The sequence below is a fragment of the Alligator mississippiensis genome, chromosome 13, assembly GCF_030867095.1.
Source record: "Alligator mississippiensis isolate rAllMis1 chromosome 13, rAllMis1, whole genome shotgun sequence".
Lineage (NCBI taxonomy): Eukaryota > Metazoa > Chordata > Crocodylia > Alligatoridae > Alligator > Alligator mississippiensis.
The window spans coordinates 11,376,064-11,391,299 of record NC_081836.1 but is presented as its reverse complement, the minus strand read 5'-3'; the positions used below and the strand labels follow the sequence as shown (position 1 = coordinate 11,391,299).

Sequence of the window (15,236 nt, the reverse complement as noted above, 5' to 3'; positions counted from 1 at the left end):
GCAGCCCCCTTCTCCAAGATCAAGTAATGACGCACAAACCAGGGAGCAATTAACTCCCCAAAGTATGCGCTCTGTTTGGATTTAACCCTTAATTAGAGCCTCTGGGTTTTGCTGACATTGAGTGTATTTGTTGTTAATTTAAGCTGCATATGCATTCTGTTTGCTAAAAAAAAACTGCATCATTTCCTCACCATTATTCCTATAATGACCAGGAAGCTTTGCATACCAAGTAGGGTGATTTAGCTGCAAATGATTCATAGGGGTGAATTTTGTGGATGGGTTTAATGGTGGGAGGGCTCCCCACTAGGCCTGTGCAAAGCGGCTAGTATTCACTTTGGATTTGGATTCGGACGATTCAGGGGACAGTGATTTGATTCGGTGACTTAAATCACTGTCCCGATTCGATTTGGCCAAATTTGAGTTGGAGATTCGGCTCCTGCCAAATCTCCAAATCAGCCAGGCCAAGCCAGGCCCATCCCCTGCCCCTCTCCCAGCCTGGCAATGGCTGCCCCACCCACCCTAGCTCCGGGCACTTGTTTAAAAAAAAAAAGCCTGGCCTCAGAGGGTGCTGCCAGGCAGGGGGCGATCCCTGCTGCCCCCCAACTACATGGGGGGGCTCTGTATGAGCCTCTGGACCCCGCTCCCTCCCCCACGGGTGCCCCACCCAAGCCAGCTCTGGCCCTTTAAGAAAAAACAAAACAAGAAAACCCCCTAACTCACAGTTCCTGCCAGTGAGGGGCAATCCCCACTGCCCTCCACCATGTGGGAGGCTCTGCACAAGCCCCCCGAAGCCGCTGCAGGAGTGGTGAGTCCCTGGTCTTTTCTTGGTTGTTTTTTTTTTCCTTAAAGGGCCGGAACTGACCCGGGCAGAGCACACCGGGGGGGGGGGGGGGGGGGGGGTGTTGTGCAGAGCCCCCCCATGCAGCAGGGGGCACCGGGGATCGTTGCCACCCCACCACACACCTGGCAGCACCCAGTAAGCACTGGGTCTTTTTTTTAAAGTACGGAGCTGGGGCAGGTGGGGGCAGCCATGGAGGGGGCTGAAGGAATGCAGTGGGGGGGGTTAGGGGGGGCTGGCAGGTGTCCCCCCCCCATGGTCCCCTCCCCCAGGCCCTAGTCCTTACCAGCTCTGAGTCAGCTGCAGCTCCCTGCTGCAGTCACCAGAGACTACCCAAATCATTTAAGCTCTCCAAGTCTTTTCTGAAGATTCGGAGAGCTTTGAATCAATTCGGACCTTTAAATAGGTCCCGATTTGATTCGGATTCAGAGATTCGGCCACCGAATCGAGACCAATCTCCTCTGAATCGAATCACCACCGAAGCTTCGCACAGCCCTACTACCCACATAATTGAGGAGAAAAGCTTGAACATGCAACCCAAAGGCACACCCTCCCTGAGCAGAAACCAGAAGACAAGTAGAAGAACAGGAATTATTATTAAATAAAACAAAACCCCACAATATTTGAATATGCAGGGTTGGCAATACTGCCAGGGAAGGGTAACTTTCATTTTAGGATAAAAAGCATTGCAGATATTATGTTTTATAGGACCTGAGAATCAAGAATTTTAAATTCAGTTCCCAGCCCTGCCATTACCTTGCTGTGTGAATGCAAGTTACAACCTCTCTGCCTTGGTTTCATCATCTATAAAAATGGGGATAACAGACTTACTGACTCAGGAGTTCTTTGTGAGGATCAGTGTTTGAAGAGTACTTCAACGCTCTACAGAGATGCAGTGTACTATTACAATGATCTCTGCTTGTGCCAGCCTGGGGTACTTGTTGGACAGACCTTTAGAATGGAAATTCAGGACTAACAGTGCCTCAGGTGGCTTTGTGCACAAAACTACAGGCCCAAGCAAGGGCTCAGATTAAGATTCACATACCAGATGAACACATGGAAGGGTGCGGCATTCATTCATAATTAGGGAACTGAGCACAGGGATTGAAGCCAGGAACTCATTTCATTCCCTTCCCTATTACTCAACAACCTGGGGGATGCAACAGAACCTGCCTGAGTGCATGTATGTCAATGCATCCCCGCCACCCATACCGATTAGTGTTCTGAACTCTTCCTCACTCGTGCTCTACTAGAACATTTCGGTGGTGATCTCTGGGGATGCCAACCCATCCGTTTCTGTCAAAGCCCCAAGAAGCAATGAATTCTTGAAAATTCTGAGAACAGAACTCAATGCAATACTAGGAGGAAGACTATTGGAACCATTTTTGTGCCATCCACACCAGCACTTGCACAGTACAGACCAAAATGATATTTAGCCTTACTGAAAGTAAGCCTGATCAGGGTTCATGTAGTGAGCGGTCAGATAAACACTAGCACGTGTGGCCAAACATATTTCACAAGTATGCTCATTGGACCACAGGGCCCCAATACAGGAATTTTCTTTAGTGAAAGCAAAATGCTGGAGATCTGGGTTTTTCTTAGTATACATTTTCTATACCCTCCTGGGGGGAAGAATCAAGCACTTTTACACTGCCTCACTCCAAAGAAAGTTCATATTAAAAGCAAGTAAGTACAGCACTGCTTCATGGCAGGTTGAACCCTCCCATTGCCAATGGCTGGACAGAGTCTACGAACCTCTAGATAGGGGGCAACAGCTACTTCGTTAAAATCTGTAAGTCTCTTTGAAGTACAAAATATTAAACAAGCATAATTTAGATATATTTGCATATGAAAAGGACTCCTTAGGGTCCCTAAGCTCTACCGGAAAAATATACCATCAGTGCCTTCTGCAGCTCATATGGGATCATGCTGATACGGCCCCAGGTACTCAGCACCAGTGGACGGATCAGTTCCAGAATTAGACTGTTCTATGGAATTGATCCTACAGTTTCTTTCCCAGAGTAGCAATAAAACCCCACAACTTGATGAGAGAAAATAAAAGGGTGAAAAAAGTAAAAGGAGCAGTGGAAGTATCCAAAAAGGCTGATTTATGCCAAAAACACATATTCTAAAGGAAATAACATTTGGAGGAGGGTCATAATTATCTCAGCCAGTCACCAGTTTCAGAGCTCCAAATACAAATGAAACAGCTGGCTGACATAGGAGACTGTGCTCTGCGCTCCCTGTAAGACATGCCAATTTAATTTACAAATGTACCTTTTATTTCCCACTCCTCTGAAGGCAACAACATATTGAAGGTGTCACACACAGCTAGAGAATACCTCTCTGCTGGTTGATTTGGGAATACTGCTGAGAAGCTCAGATAGCTGGTTGAATCCCTGCCCACAGAGCCTCCTATCTCAAGGTTGGAGGAATTGAGGGGGAAAAAACTGGGGGAAAACTCAACACTTTTGTCATATTTTGGTCACACCAATGAGCCCCACAGCAATTCTACCCTGAATGTTATTTCTATCCCATTCCTCCAAGAACAACAATATCCCTCACCCAAGACAATCCATTGATCATATATCCTCCTCCTGCAGACAGGGCAAGGAAACAAAGGTGTCTGCTAGTTGGGGATGGTACTTGATTGTTCTGTCCAGTCATAAAAGCTTAAGGTTTCCTTTTACTTTCTATTACACAGGAGCTTCTCTATATTTAAACAGATACAAGGTCACTAAGTTGAGTCAGTAGGGCACAGCACTATATGGCAACAGCTCAGGATCACTGACACGAGAGATACAAATTCAAAAAAAAAGAAGGAAAAAAAGCTGCTAAAGAGGACAATCGCACACACATACAGTATCATCAAAATAACTGCATAGAAATGACCCTAGACACAGATCCCATCTATACCAATAAGGGAAAGATATAGTCCCCTTTAAAAGAGAACCTATCTGCTACTAATCAGGTTCGTAGCCAAAAGCCCACAGAGCAGCAGAAAGGATGAACTGGTTTTAGAACAGGTTGTCATGATCTTCTTTTTCATCTACTGCACGGAGATGCAGCTTACTCCATCCTAACTGTTTAGCAAGCATTGCACTCAAGTCATTTCACGTGGAAAATAATGATGCAGGAAAGTCTACTTTAATAGCCCAGAACAAGTATGAATGATGGCTGAAAAATACTTTCAATACACTTAAGCACAGCAGCAACAAAAACAAACAAACAGGAAATGAACAAATCTTACTAGTAATTTGGAAAAGTCAAACAACGGCATGGAGAGTTGCCTAGAAGAGCATCTCTCACACTCTTAATTCTGTTTGCTGGCTAGGCAGAGGATACCTAGCGTTGGCGTTTCTAGCCCTCATGACCGATTCTCTTTTGGAAAACTATTAAAATAGTCCTTGTTTGCTTCCCTTTGCAAACCATATTTTGGTGATGGCTAAACAACTCTTGGCATTGAAGCCTGTTTTTGAAAATGGAACTTAAACAATTACCAGGTTCACCTAAAAGATGAAAGGTCCCATTGCTGTAACTGCTTCGCAAGGGCAACTCCCAATGGAGTTTTCCATGCAGAGAGGCTGTCTTTGTTCCCTTAGGGTACAGTAAGGGACCAAGTTGCAAAGCAGAAAGCTGGCAGAAGTGATTTGAAAGATCATGCCATGTTGGAATCCTCACTCTCAGCCCCGATGGGCTCCACCTGCTCCTCTGAGGTTCTCTTTCCCTTTGTTGTACCAGACTTCTTTTTCTTCCTCTCCTTTTGTTCCAGATTATTCAATACCAGCTCTTCTGCCTTCTGGCTTATATACTTTTCCTAAGAGAAAAATGAGCCAGTTATCTATCAGGGACTCAGCTAGTTTATACACCTCAAAAAACCTGGCTAATTTATTCAAATAAAATATCTGCACCCCCACCTCTGCTCCTGCCTGTCATCAGCTGTTTTATTTTTTGGCTAAAGCATTCATTCGCAACCGCATATCAGCAGAAATAACCCACATCTGAAACGCCAGCACATGACTGGGGCCTTCACTTGTATGCTGTACCCAGTCCCACAAGAACACAGATGGTAATAACTAAGATGAGGCACAGTTGTTGCAATCACAGTTGTGAGCCCAGTATGAAGTGGGTACAAGAGTCCTGTTTTCTCTCACAGAAAAGCCAGACCAAAGAAAGCTATACAGCAGGTGGTAGCAAAGACCAAAAACAAAACAAAACAAAAAACCCAAATTCAGCTCCAGCCCTCATCAATTCTTCTGAAATGGGCTGTCATGTGTCCCAGATCACAGATGGGAGAAAAAAATTACTCAGATAAGACTGCCTCAGCTGCTAATATTAGCCTTTCACAGAAGTGTCTGAACTTGCTCTAAAGTACTATTTTTAAACAGAAGCATCTGTTTAGACTGTAGGCATCTGCCTGTTTACATTGTCAACTTCCCAGAACTTATTACATGAAATCCATAACTCATTCTACTGTGGAGATTTTATGTTCTTTTCCTAAAGTTCTTTTCCTACGTGTTTTCTAGGATGTATAAATGGTCTAACAGTTGACTGAAGTGGAATTGATGCTGGAACAGAAACAAATCAGCATGTGAGAGATATTTACTGACTATTCCTTGTTACTCCTAGCAGTAGGATAAGCACCACTTTCCTGATACAGAATGACACAGAGCAGCTTTGATGAGTACGCAAAGTATTCCTGACCTGAGGCTGAAATAAAGAAATGTGGCAGCAGGAGAACAAATGAATCTCCTTCTAAGACTGAAGGTGCTGTAACATGCTCATTAGACATTGCATTCTGTAGCTGGAGCCTCAGCAGTTTCTCTTTAGCCAGAACATTGCTGCTTGAGCTATGGCTAAATCTGCAACACTAATATGAAGAACAAATGCCAAGAACTAGAGCAGAATAAAAGATAGCAAACAGACTCCCAAAGATGTTGCCTGGGAGATTTGCTACCCACAGTTCATAACCCACAAGAAAAATCACTTGAACAGCAAGCACTGGCAGCTCCACCACCCATAGTTTTTATACAAATCTTTTTAGGAATAGTCCTGTGATTTACAAGGAAAAATGTGAGAAAAGAGAAGGGGCTTAAACTCACCAAAGAACTGCTCCTTCTGGCCAACAGCTTGACATCATCTAAATTAATTGTGCTTCGTTTTGCATGCCTGCATTAATTTAAAAAAAAAGGGGGAGAAATGTTACCAAGGTATTTGCTCAGATCTGTCACAGGGGGCTTTAAAATGCCTTTTACATTACGCAAAAAGATCTGTATATCCAGGACATGCTACATATACCCCCTTTTATAGAACCTTTGGCAGAGCGACCATTGTACTATGTGCACAGGCCAACAGTTGATGGCGCCAAATTAGTCCTGATGGCTTCCCAGTGTCAGTTAGTCAATGAGACATCAAGCACCATTTGGGGGCCTGGAGGACCAGGCTGCTCTTGGGTTTATCCAGGCTTGTGCCCAAGATTTGTACACTAAGCACAAGACAGTTCAAAATAGGACATGGACATGTCCCACTATCACACCCACTACCATCCCCCCACAACCTCTCTTTTCTAATAGTAACATATATACATACACATTTATTTAGAAAAAGCAAAATAAACTACGCAATCACTGTACACGCACTGGCTGTGTCCAGACAACCATGGCTGGGGAGGGGGGGGAGGGGGAGGAAAGAGGCAGGGGGTGTTGAGGCACAAGCATCACTTGTGTCAACACCCCTCTTCCCCACACACCCACCCTGTTCCCCAAACACCCACTCACTTCCTCACACACTGGGGTTGGGAATGAGGGACACCGACAGGGACAGAGGCAGGGCACCAGCACATCAGGATTGCTCAGCGGTACAAAGCAGCAGGGAGAACACAGCCACCGCTGAACCTGCATCCTGGTGAGCAAAGGGGGCAGGGATAGCTTGATTTTCCATGGCAAAAAAACCCAAAATATATAGGTATTTAGAATTTATTTTATTCTAATGATTGAAGCACTGGTAGGCTTCCAAACTGCTTTAAAACTGTAAATATATAAATAACACGTGTTCAGTTGTTTTATACAACAGAGTGTGAATACAGCATTGGGACTGGAGGTGGCAGCACAGTGGGGCGCTGCCATGATGGCGGGGACACAGCGGACAGAGCAGGGGGGTGAGGCCAGCCAGCACAAGCACCCATGGCACGAGTTTTGTCTGTCAGCAGCTAGGGGTGCAGCGCCCCAGAGCACCCCTGCACCGATCTCCTCAGCAGCTGGCAGGCATCACAGCAGGGACCACCATCCCTGCAGCTGTCACCCCGCTGCACCTTAGCACATGCAGTGTCACCCATGTCATGAGTTTTGCTTGTCAGCAGCTTGAGGTACAGTTCCCCCCCCCCCCAAACCCCTGCGCGTATCTCCTTGAAACTTGGCAGGCTTTGTGGCCTCAGTAAGAGCTACCACCCCTGCAGTTTTGACCCCCCTGTGGTGTAACACAGCCATGACATCAGTTTGGCTTTCAAGAATTTGGGGTACAGTTCACCCCAAAGCCCTGTACTGATCTTCTTGAAACTTGGCAGGTTTCATGCTCTCAGTAGAGGCTACCATCCCTCCATGTTTCATCCAAATTGGACAAAAACAACAAAGTTATAAATGTTTCATTGATTCCCCATTATACCCTATGGCCGGATCTCCCAGGTGGCTCCGAAGTTTTGGAGCTGCTTCAGCCAGATCGAGGCGAAAACCCAGTCCAGAGCTCCGGATCGGATCACTGCCATCCAAAGCAGCCGGATCCAGAGCTGACCCCACACCACACCCTTGCTCCTTGGAGGTGGCAGCAGCAGCGTGGGGGAGAGCAGGGTTGGGACGCCGCAGGTGGGCAAGGCCACCAGCGTTGGCCTCAGCCCACCCTCCCCCCCTTTGGTCATTACTACCTGCAGAGCCAACACAGCAGCAGTGGGGGGAGCAGTGGGCCCAACGTGGGGTGGGGGGAGAGCTGGCCCGGCCCAACCCAACACAAGAGTGGCAGGGGGAGGGGAGGAGCAGGCCACCCCCCTCTCCTTCCCCCCCCACAGCATCAGCCCAGAGCCCACTCCTCCCATCCCCCCCACCGCCACCATGTTGCCCACTGCTCCCCCCTGCCACCATGGGCTGGCTTCTCCCCACCCTCAGCCCTGGTCCTCCCCCACAGCTCCTGCATCGGGCCCAGGCCTGCTGCTCCCTTCCCCCCACCACTGTAGCAGAGAAGGGGGAGTGGGCCCAGACCTCAACCCAAAGCAGCAGGAGGGAAGGGGAGAGCAGGCCCAGGCGGGGGGGGGGGGGGGGGGGGGCACACGGCAGGCAGCACGCAGCGGCCACCACCACAGGGCTCCATCCCCACCTGCTCTGCCCCGCCCCCCGCCATCATTCTTGACAGGCAATTGGCTAGCTTATATATTAGGTATATATTAGTGGCGTTTCATTTTGATTGCAAAAAAACACAGATTTTGGAATTTTTATCAGAGAATTTGGGATTTTTTATCAGAGAATGTAGGATTTTTTTAAATCAGAGAAAACCAGGATTCCTGGTGATGACAGTGGTACAGGAACCAAAACAGGAGGAAACAGAATGTGAAAACTGCTACCTTAGACACCGTGGCTCCTTCTATCAAAATAGACCACTGGGGACATTTTAACTCTTAGTGCCACCTACTGAATCCCCAGGAAATACTTTCAGCTCCCTTGATCAGCTGGATGAGAAACCCACATGCTACTAAACACCTGGTGCTTGTGAGTCATCCCATCAGATTCATTTAGATCATAATGCATCTGTCAGTCATGTAAAGACATTGATTAAAAGCAATCACTTGTAACAAATGAATCCACTTCCAAAGACCCAGGGGAAGGAACATGCTAGCAGATGATATGCAACTGGGAGAGAGAGCTTGTTTGGACAAACAAGAGGCCAGGAGAAATATTCTGAAATGCAAGGGGGGGTGGCGGAGATATCTTATGCAATAACCAAGGTGCAAGACAACAGGCAGGACAAGATGCAGAGGGACACTTAGGAAAAAGTCCCTGGGGAAGCCATAAGTATAAAGGGGTAGGCAGGGTTAGAGTTGTGCTGAAAGAAGAGATGATAAGCTTGAAGTGGAGTCCAAAGAAAAAAGATTAAAACACAGGAATAATGAAGTCAGAGTAACTAGAAGAGGGTGATTTTTAGCAGTATACTTTATATAGATAAAAGGAGTAGTAACAAACTCCAAGGCTGTTGAAAAGAGATGGAAGGAAGGAAGGATGGGCACTTCAAGTTAATTACAGAACCAAATAAGAGACTTAAAGTCTGCCAGGTTTTCACTCATTCACATGTTCTGTATACAGAATCAACTTAACAAGGAGGACGGGCTGTTAGCATCAAACCAGATCTGGTACATTGAAAAGCTTCAAACTCCACAGGCTTCAGTCATTCAAATCGTTTCATAAAAGCATTTAATAGCAATCATTTTCCATTACGTACAATTCTAATTGAAGACAAGTACAAGTCACCTGTGAAGATGCATTACACAACAGAAGCTTTAAAAACTGAAAGTAAACTACCTACTTATCTACTCTTCCAGGAGCACTATTTACTGCTAACAAGCACAGCAAAATGAAAACCTCCAACTGTGATGCAGTTATCCATACACCTGCATGCAATTACATTAGAGAGCACAATTCACACAAAAGACTACACTCTGGAGGCAAGATTCAATACAAGGGCTTTATTATCCTCTAGGTAATTAAGTTATTTTGTGTTCTATATGTTTTTTTCCCCATCTCGGTACAAACTTCCAAAGCAATTCTGAAGTTAGCTGATAGGGTGAAAAATCCCAAAGCATTCTCCAGAAGCCGTAAGACCACACTGTTCACATCTATGACTCCTAAAAGCACATAATTTTGAAACAGAGGACTCATCAAACCTCAGGAAAACACCGTGGTTTGAATCAATGCAATCAGAAGCAGTGCTGCACTCAAGAGTATGAAATCATTTCTTTTTTATCCCCTACAAAACAAAAGGCTGAACAATTTAAATCAGGACAGCTTCAGGATCTGTTAACTAAACTTCAAAACTGGCTCGGACAAATAACATAAAAGTAGTCCAGGTGCACTTTTAAATACTATACTATTCCAAGGGAGAAGCACAAATAGGATAGAGATCTTTCTCTAGCCAAACATATCACTGAGTCGAGTGCAAGAAACAAGCCTTTGTAAGGATAAATGTTCCAGTACGTACCTTGCAAACATTTCAAGGTCTTTTGCAAAAATTTCTGAAAGAAAAATAAAGGGTGGGGAGAAAAAAAAAAAAAAAAAAAATCACACATTTTTTTAACATTTTCAAATCAGCAGGGTGAAATCTGTTTCTGTAATTGTGGTGACCAATCATAGAGCTTGTACAAAAAGTGCACTTTTCATCCCCAAGTATTTAACTTAAGTATAAAAAAGGGCAGCACTCAAGCATAAGAACAGAGCACAATATGATAGCCATTAGGGCTGTGCGAAGCTTCAGGTGCCGATTCAATTCAGATTCGGTACCTGAATCTCCAAATCCAAATCGAATCAGGGGACCAACAAAAAGGTCCAAATCGATTCGGAAAAGATTCAGAGAGCTTAAATGATTCAGGCAGTCCCTGCCCACTGCAGCAGGGAGCTGGATCTAGACTCTGAGCTGGTAAGAAAAGGGCGGGGGAGGGGAAGCTGGAAGAGGAGGAAGGGGACAATGGGGGGGACCCCTGCCAGGCCCCATCCCCTGCCTGCTCCCCCAGGCCCCTTTGGCTACCCCACCCAGCCCCAGCTCCCAGTACTTTAAAAAAAAAAAAAAGCCCCCACTCAACAGGTGCTGCCAGGCCAGGGGTGGGGGGCAATCCCTGCTGCCCCCCACCACATGAGGGGCTCTGCCACAAGCCCCACAACCACCCCACAGGTCTAATATACATCTTGGTGGAAGCTGACTGGACATTAAGATAAGTGTCTGTGCACAGGTAAATAATAGCAGTAACTTTCTCTTACAGAAAGGCTCGTATGATTGTTAACATCCATACAGAGCAAAAAGGACCTCATTTTGGAAGACCCATACCTAGTACACTGTGTTATACTTTGGTTCTCTGCTTGTTGGTCTGCGTTGTACCAGCAGAATGTGAACCTGTGGTTGCCTTAGTTTTAAATATTTCAAGCTTGAAGACCGATCTGGAAGTTATTTGCTTTGGTCAAACATACAGACCCATCCCCTGTTCGTAAGCATGTGTACAAAACTCTGTGAGTACTAAACATTGTTACAGGTCCACATGACGTTGTTATAGCCCACTCCATATCCTGGCTTTATGGCAACATTAATACTTGTCCAGGAGATGAGACACACATGTTTAACACCCCAGCTCTTACCACATGTATCAATTGATCTTGAAAGTATACAAAAGCAGCTGCTTTATAAGGCAAAGCAAGGCTAATTTCCGTGTATTTTATAGAGACCAGATATAAAACAGCAACAGAGGCTGTGGAACTATTAGACATGATCACTTCTAATTATGAAGGGAAACGAAGCAATAAATGGACTTGGTAAGTAATCTCAAATCAGAAAGAAGGAAAGCAAACAAAGTTCCTCAGATGGTCCAGAGGCTTGCAAGTGAATTTTATATAACAGCTTGTATGCAAGAGCACGTGAGGCATTTTACAATTGGAAAAAAAAATGAAGTGCAGCTACCACTGTGTTACAAAAAACTATAAATGGCTGCACAGACAATATGTGCAAGCAAGCCTCATCCTTACATGTTTGGAGAGGACACTCCGCTTTGCACTAGCATACATCAACCAGCACAGCCATGTTACCTAAAATCTTTATTGATCTCAATACTGGGAAGCAGTTTATTAACATAGGCTACCTTGTTGCGCGGATAGACAGGTGTAGGGTTTTGCATGTCTTGAATTAAGTACCTCTTTCATACCAGGAAAATAAAATTAGCATTCTGGATCACTTTTAAAGAGAATAAGAACAGCTCCATCAGTGCATAGACACGTACATACCACATTGCCTGAAGGTAATCTCCGAAATAGCTGCAATGGTTTGCTTGCTAAACTGAATGTCTTGATCTTCTGCAACTTCCTGGCAGAGACAACCCACATTGTAGTGAACTGCAGCCTTTAGCCTCTGAAATAATTCAAAACAAATTACTCAGTGGACCTTACATATCACCATATTAACTCTCACATTCACTGTAATGCATAAACACCAACTGAAAGAATGAGATGCCGGCGTTACAGAGGCAGCGCAATAGGGATCACAGCTCAGCAGCAAAAGGGATCCACGTGGTTTAGCACTTGCTACCTTACAGAGAGCTCGCTCCTGTGAAGTCAACAGGATTACCCAGGGTATTAAGCACAACAGGCGCTAACCATCAAGGGATCAAGATTCATGGCTGTACACCCTGTTCAGTAAGAACATAAGAGCAGCCATTTCCTGAGACACAGGTCCATCTCGCTCTGCAGACGCTGGAAGGGAGACAGAACTGGGTCTGACCAGGGCTCCCCCCTTCCTCTCTCACTTGTCACCTCCAGCATTTACTGTCCAGGCAGCTCCGATTCAGAGGCCGTGCCCCTCGCTCCCTGCTCAATAGCGACCGATGCCCTTTTCCTCCAAGAACATGTCCAGTCCCTGTTTGCATCTGGTTAAACGCTCAGCTCCCACCACACCTGACTGCCACGCCGGAAAGGCGGAAACAGCTTCCTCCTGTTCCTTTTCTACCGGCTCCCTGCTCCTTTCCGTGTCCGACCGACGGGAGGAGGCTACCTGCCTCCCCAGACACCCGCAACAACGCCGGGTGTTGAAGGGCGCGAGCGCCTCTGCCGTGCTCCCGGCTCCCTGCAGGACTGCCACCGAACCGCATCCAATCCTGGCTCGTGGACAGAGACGAGATCTTTTATTAAACCAACAAGATTTTTGCAAAAATAAAAAATTCAGAAGTTAAAAAAAAGTTGAAAAAAAAAAATCAAAGATCTCTCTCCGCTGTCCACGAGCCCTGACTTGCTTTCTTCCTCCAACACGGCTACAGCCTGGACAGGGCACCATTCAAATCCTGGGCAACTGGTGGCAGGGGATGCCAGTTATTTTTTGGAGCAGGTATTGACAGTTATTTGTGGGGGGTGGTATTGGCAGTTATTTTGTTGGAGGGAATACTGACAGTTATTTTTTGGAGCGGGTATTGCCAGTTATGCGGGGGGAGGGGTATTGGCAGTTATTTCTTTGGAGGAGGTATTGGCAATTATTTTGCGGGGGGTGGGGAGTATTGCCAGGTTGTTGTTTTAGTTTTTTTTGGGGGGGTGTTGTTGCTGAGTAATTTTTGTTACTAATTTTTTTGGGGGGAGGGGGTGTTGCTGATTATTTTTTTTCTGCTACTGCTTTTTTTTAATTATAATATGCTTCTATATAGAGAGAGAGCTCTCTTGTTCTGTGAGGAGCAGGACGCCGAGGCCCGGCCCCAGGCCCGTGGAGGGGGGGAGCGGCCTACACCCCCGGGCCCAGGCGGCACCTCCACCGCAGCAGCCGGCCCCGGGGGGCGACCCGGCCCCTACCTGCGTGTGGAGACGCTCCGGGTCCTGCTCCCGCTGCCCGTCCGGCTCCATGGCGCAGGCGCAGGCGCAGACGCAGACAGGCCCGAGTTTCCCGCGCGGGAAGCAGGGGGCGGGGCCGCCGAGGACAGGCCCCGCCCCCGGACTGCCCACCAGGACGCGCGTGCGCAGTGGGGTGACACGCTGGTGCCCGGACACGTGACTCGCCCCGGGCCTGGCCGCGCCCGGCCGCGCCCGGCGGGGGGTCCTCTGCTGCAGGCACGTGCAGACGTGGCGGCTGAGACACGGCGCTGCGCAGCCGCTTCTCAGACAGGCGGGGCTGCTCGTGTGTGCAGGCGCTACGAGAGCCCTTCCCCCACACTGCCGGCGACCTGGGCGCCCACGGGCAGCGGTGAGCTGCGGGACCGTCACCTACCGCAGCCCGGCCTGTTGTCGGCACCTCCACGCCACGCCGCCATCAAGTCCCCTCTCTTCCCTAGGCTAGAGGGGCCCAGAGCCCTCAGCCGTCCTCATTGCACTCCGAGGAAGGAGCTCACACTTTATCTTCCCAACTGTTTTATTGTTTCTGTTATAGCCCTCTGTGCACCTGCAAGCTGTTACCCTATTCTCAGGTGTCCAGGTTGTAGCCGTACTGGTCTAGAGGAAAAAGCAACCGGGGCTCAGAGGAGGGATGATCTCTTTTATTAGACCCCCAAGATTTTTGCAAAAAAAAAAAAGTTCTTTAATTGCAAGCTTTTAGCCACGAACACCCTTCATCAGGCATGGGAGAAAAGACTATAAAAGTTTTCCTGGGTAGAAATTTTAGTCTTTTCTCCCATGCCCGACAAAGGGTGTTTGTGGCCAAACCCTTGCAATTAAAGAACTTTTTTTTTTGCAAAAATCTTAGGAGTCTAATAAAAGAGATCACCCCTACTCTGAGCCCCGGTTGCTTTTTCCAGTCTCATTAATTATTTTCCAGGAAGCCGTCATTCAAAACTCCTTAACTAGCCACTAGATGTCACCATTTCCCCACACAAGGTTTGACTACTGCATCACAACTCGAATTTTTGTCTTAGTAAAATGTAAAAGCTAGTTTGTAATTCAAGGAACAACTTTGCTTTATTCTTGGTCTGAGCAATCAAGATCAATATACACAAGAAGTTACAATAGCAACATCTGACCAAAACAGCAGTGGTTCTCAGCAAATAAACCCTTTCCATTTTCTGGCGTTAATCATCCTGAAAGGTTTGATGACTGTGGCACCCCTTGGTCACTAACACGTTGGGGGCATCTCTCCCTGATGGCAGCATTTGAAAGAATCCAATTATTGTTACTTTGAAAGCGCAGCATGCTTTGATTATAAAATAATTCTGATATTTTCAACCAACCATGGAAGCTACATTGCTTTTCATATTTTTAGGTAACTGTTGCTGAAATAAGGTATCCAATTTTTAGATCAGACATGTATATTCCACAATACCAGAGGTGATACCTGAATTAGGAAGGAGATGCAGAGCTGTCAGCCTCTGGGGTCATAGTCAATACCATTACGACAATGATGAGGAAACCAGATGAAATGTACAATGATAGATTTTGCTGGCTGGCTAAACTTCATTTTTCATCTTTATTTCTAAGGTGGAGAAATTAGCTTATTTTACCTAGAGCACTCACTGTCATGGTTTCTTGAGGCCACTTGGCAATTGCAATTTTATCTTGCTGTGCATTTGCCATCTCTTTTGAACTTGACATCTGCAAATGCTTGGTGTAAATCTAATTAGAATTAAAAAAAAAAAAAGAAGAGGTGAAGTAAAATATCTGCCAACTTCATAGCCATGTTATAAACACCGAGTTGGTAAAGG

The 15,236-nt window shown here is 46.4% G+C and overlaps 1 protein-coding gene across 3 annotated transcripts; it reads right to left on the bottom strand.

Annotated features, from left to right (window-relative positions):
• Window positions 1-3,969: 3,969 nt before the first annotated feature.
• CENPS (centromere protein S) lies at window positions 3,970-13,506 on the bottom strand. Of its 3 annotated transcripts, none has more exons than XM_059716705.1 (5): window positions 13,402-13,506; window positions 11,857-11,980; window positions 10,073-10,106; window positions 5,941-6,007; window positions 3,970-4,655 (listed from the first exon to the last, which is right to left on the bottom strand). In XM_059716705.1, exons 1-5 carry the CDS (start codon window positions 13,450-13,452, stop codon window positions 4,497-4,499), a joined length of 435 nt encoding a protein of 144 aa, XP_059572688.1. In that variant the 5' UTR covers window positions 13,453-13,506; the 3' UTR covers window positions 3,970-4,496. The 3 variants fall into 3 exon arrangements, with proteins under 3 accessions (XP_059572688.1, XP_019349521.1, XP_019349520.1); XM_019493976.2 differs by lacking the exon at window positions 13,402-13,506 and adding an exon at window positions 12,382-12,486; XM_019493975.2 differs by lacking the exon at window positions 13,402-13,506 and adding an exon at window positions 12,226-12,261.
• Window positions 13,507-15,236: the final 1,730 nt, after the last annotated feature.

Excerpts from the sequence above, each read along its gene's own strand:
- CENPS (XM_059716705.1), bottom strand. The coding sequence starts at position 13,452 with ATGGAGCCGGACGGGCAGCGGGAGCAGGACCCGGAGCGTCTCCACACG. Across the intron at positions 11,981-13,401 it reads CGGAGCGTCTCCACACGCAG|AGGCTAAAGGCTGCAGTTCA; the intron begins GTAGGGGCCGGG and ends GAATTATTTCAG. Across the intron at positions 4,656-5,940 it reads CCAGAAGGAGCAGTTCTTTG|GAAAAGTATATAAGCCAGAA; the intron begins GTGAGTTTAAGC and ends TTTTTCTCTTAG.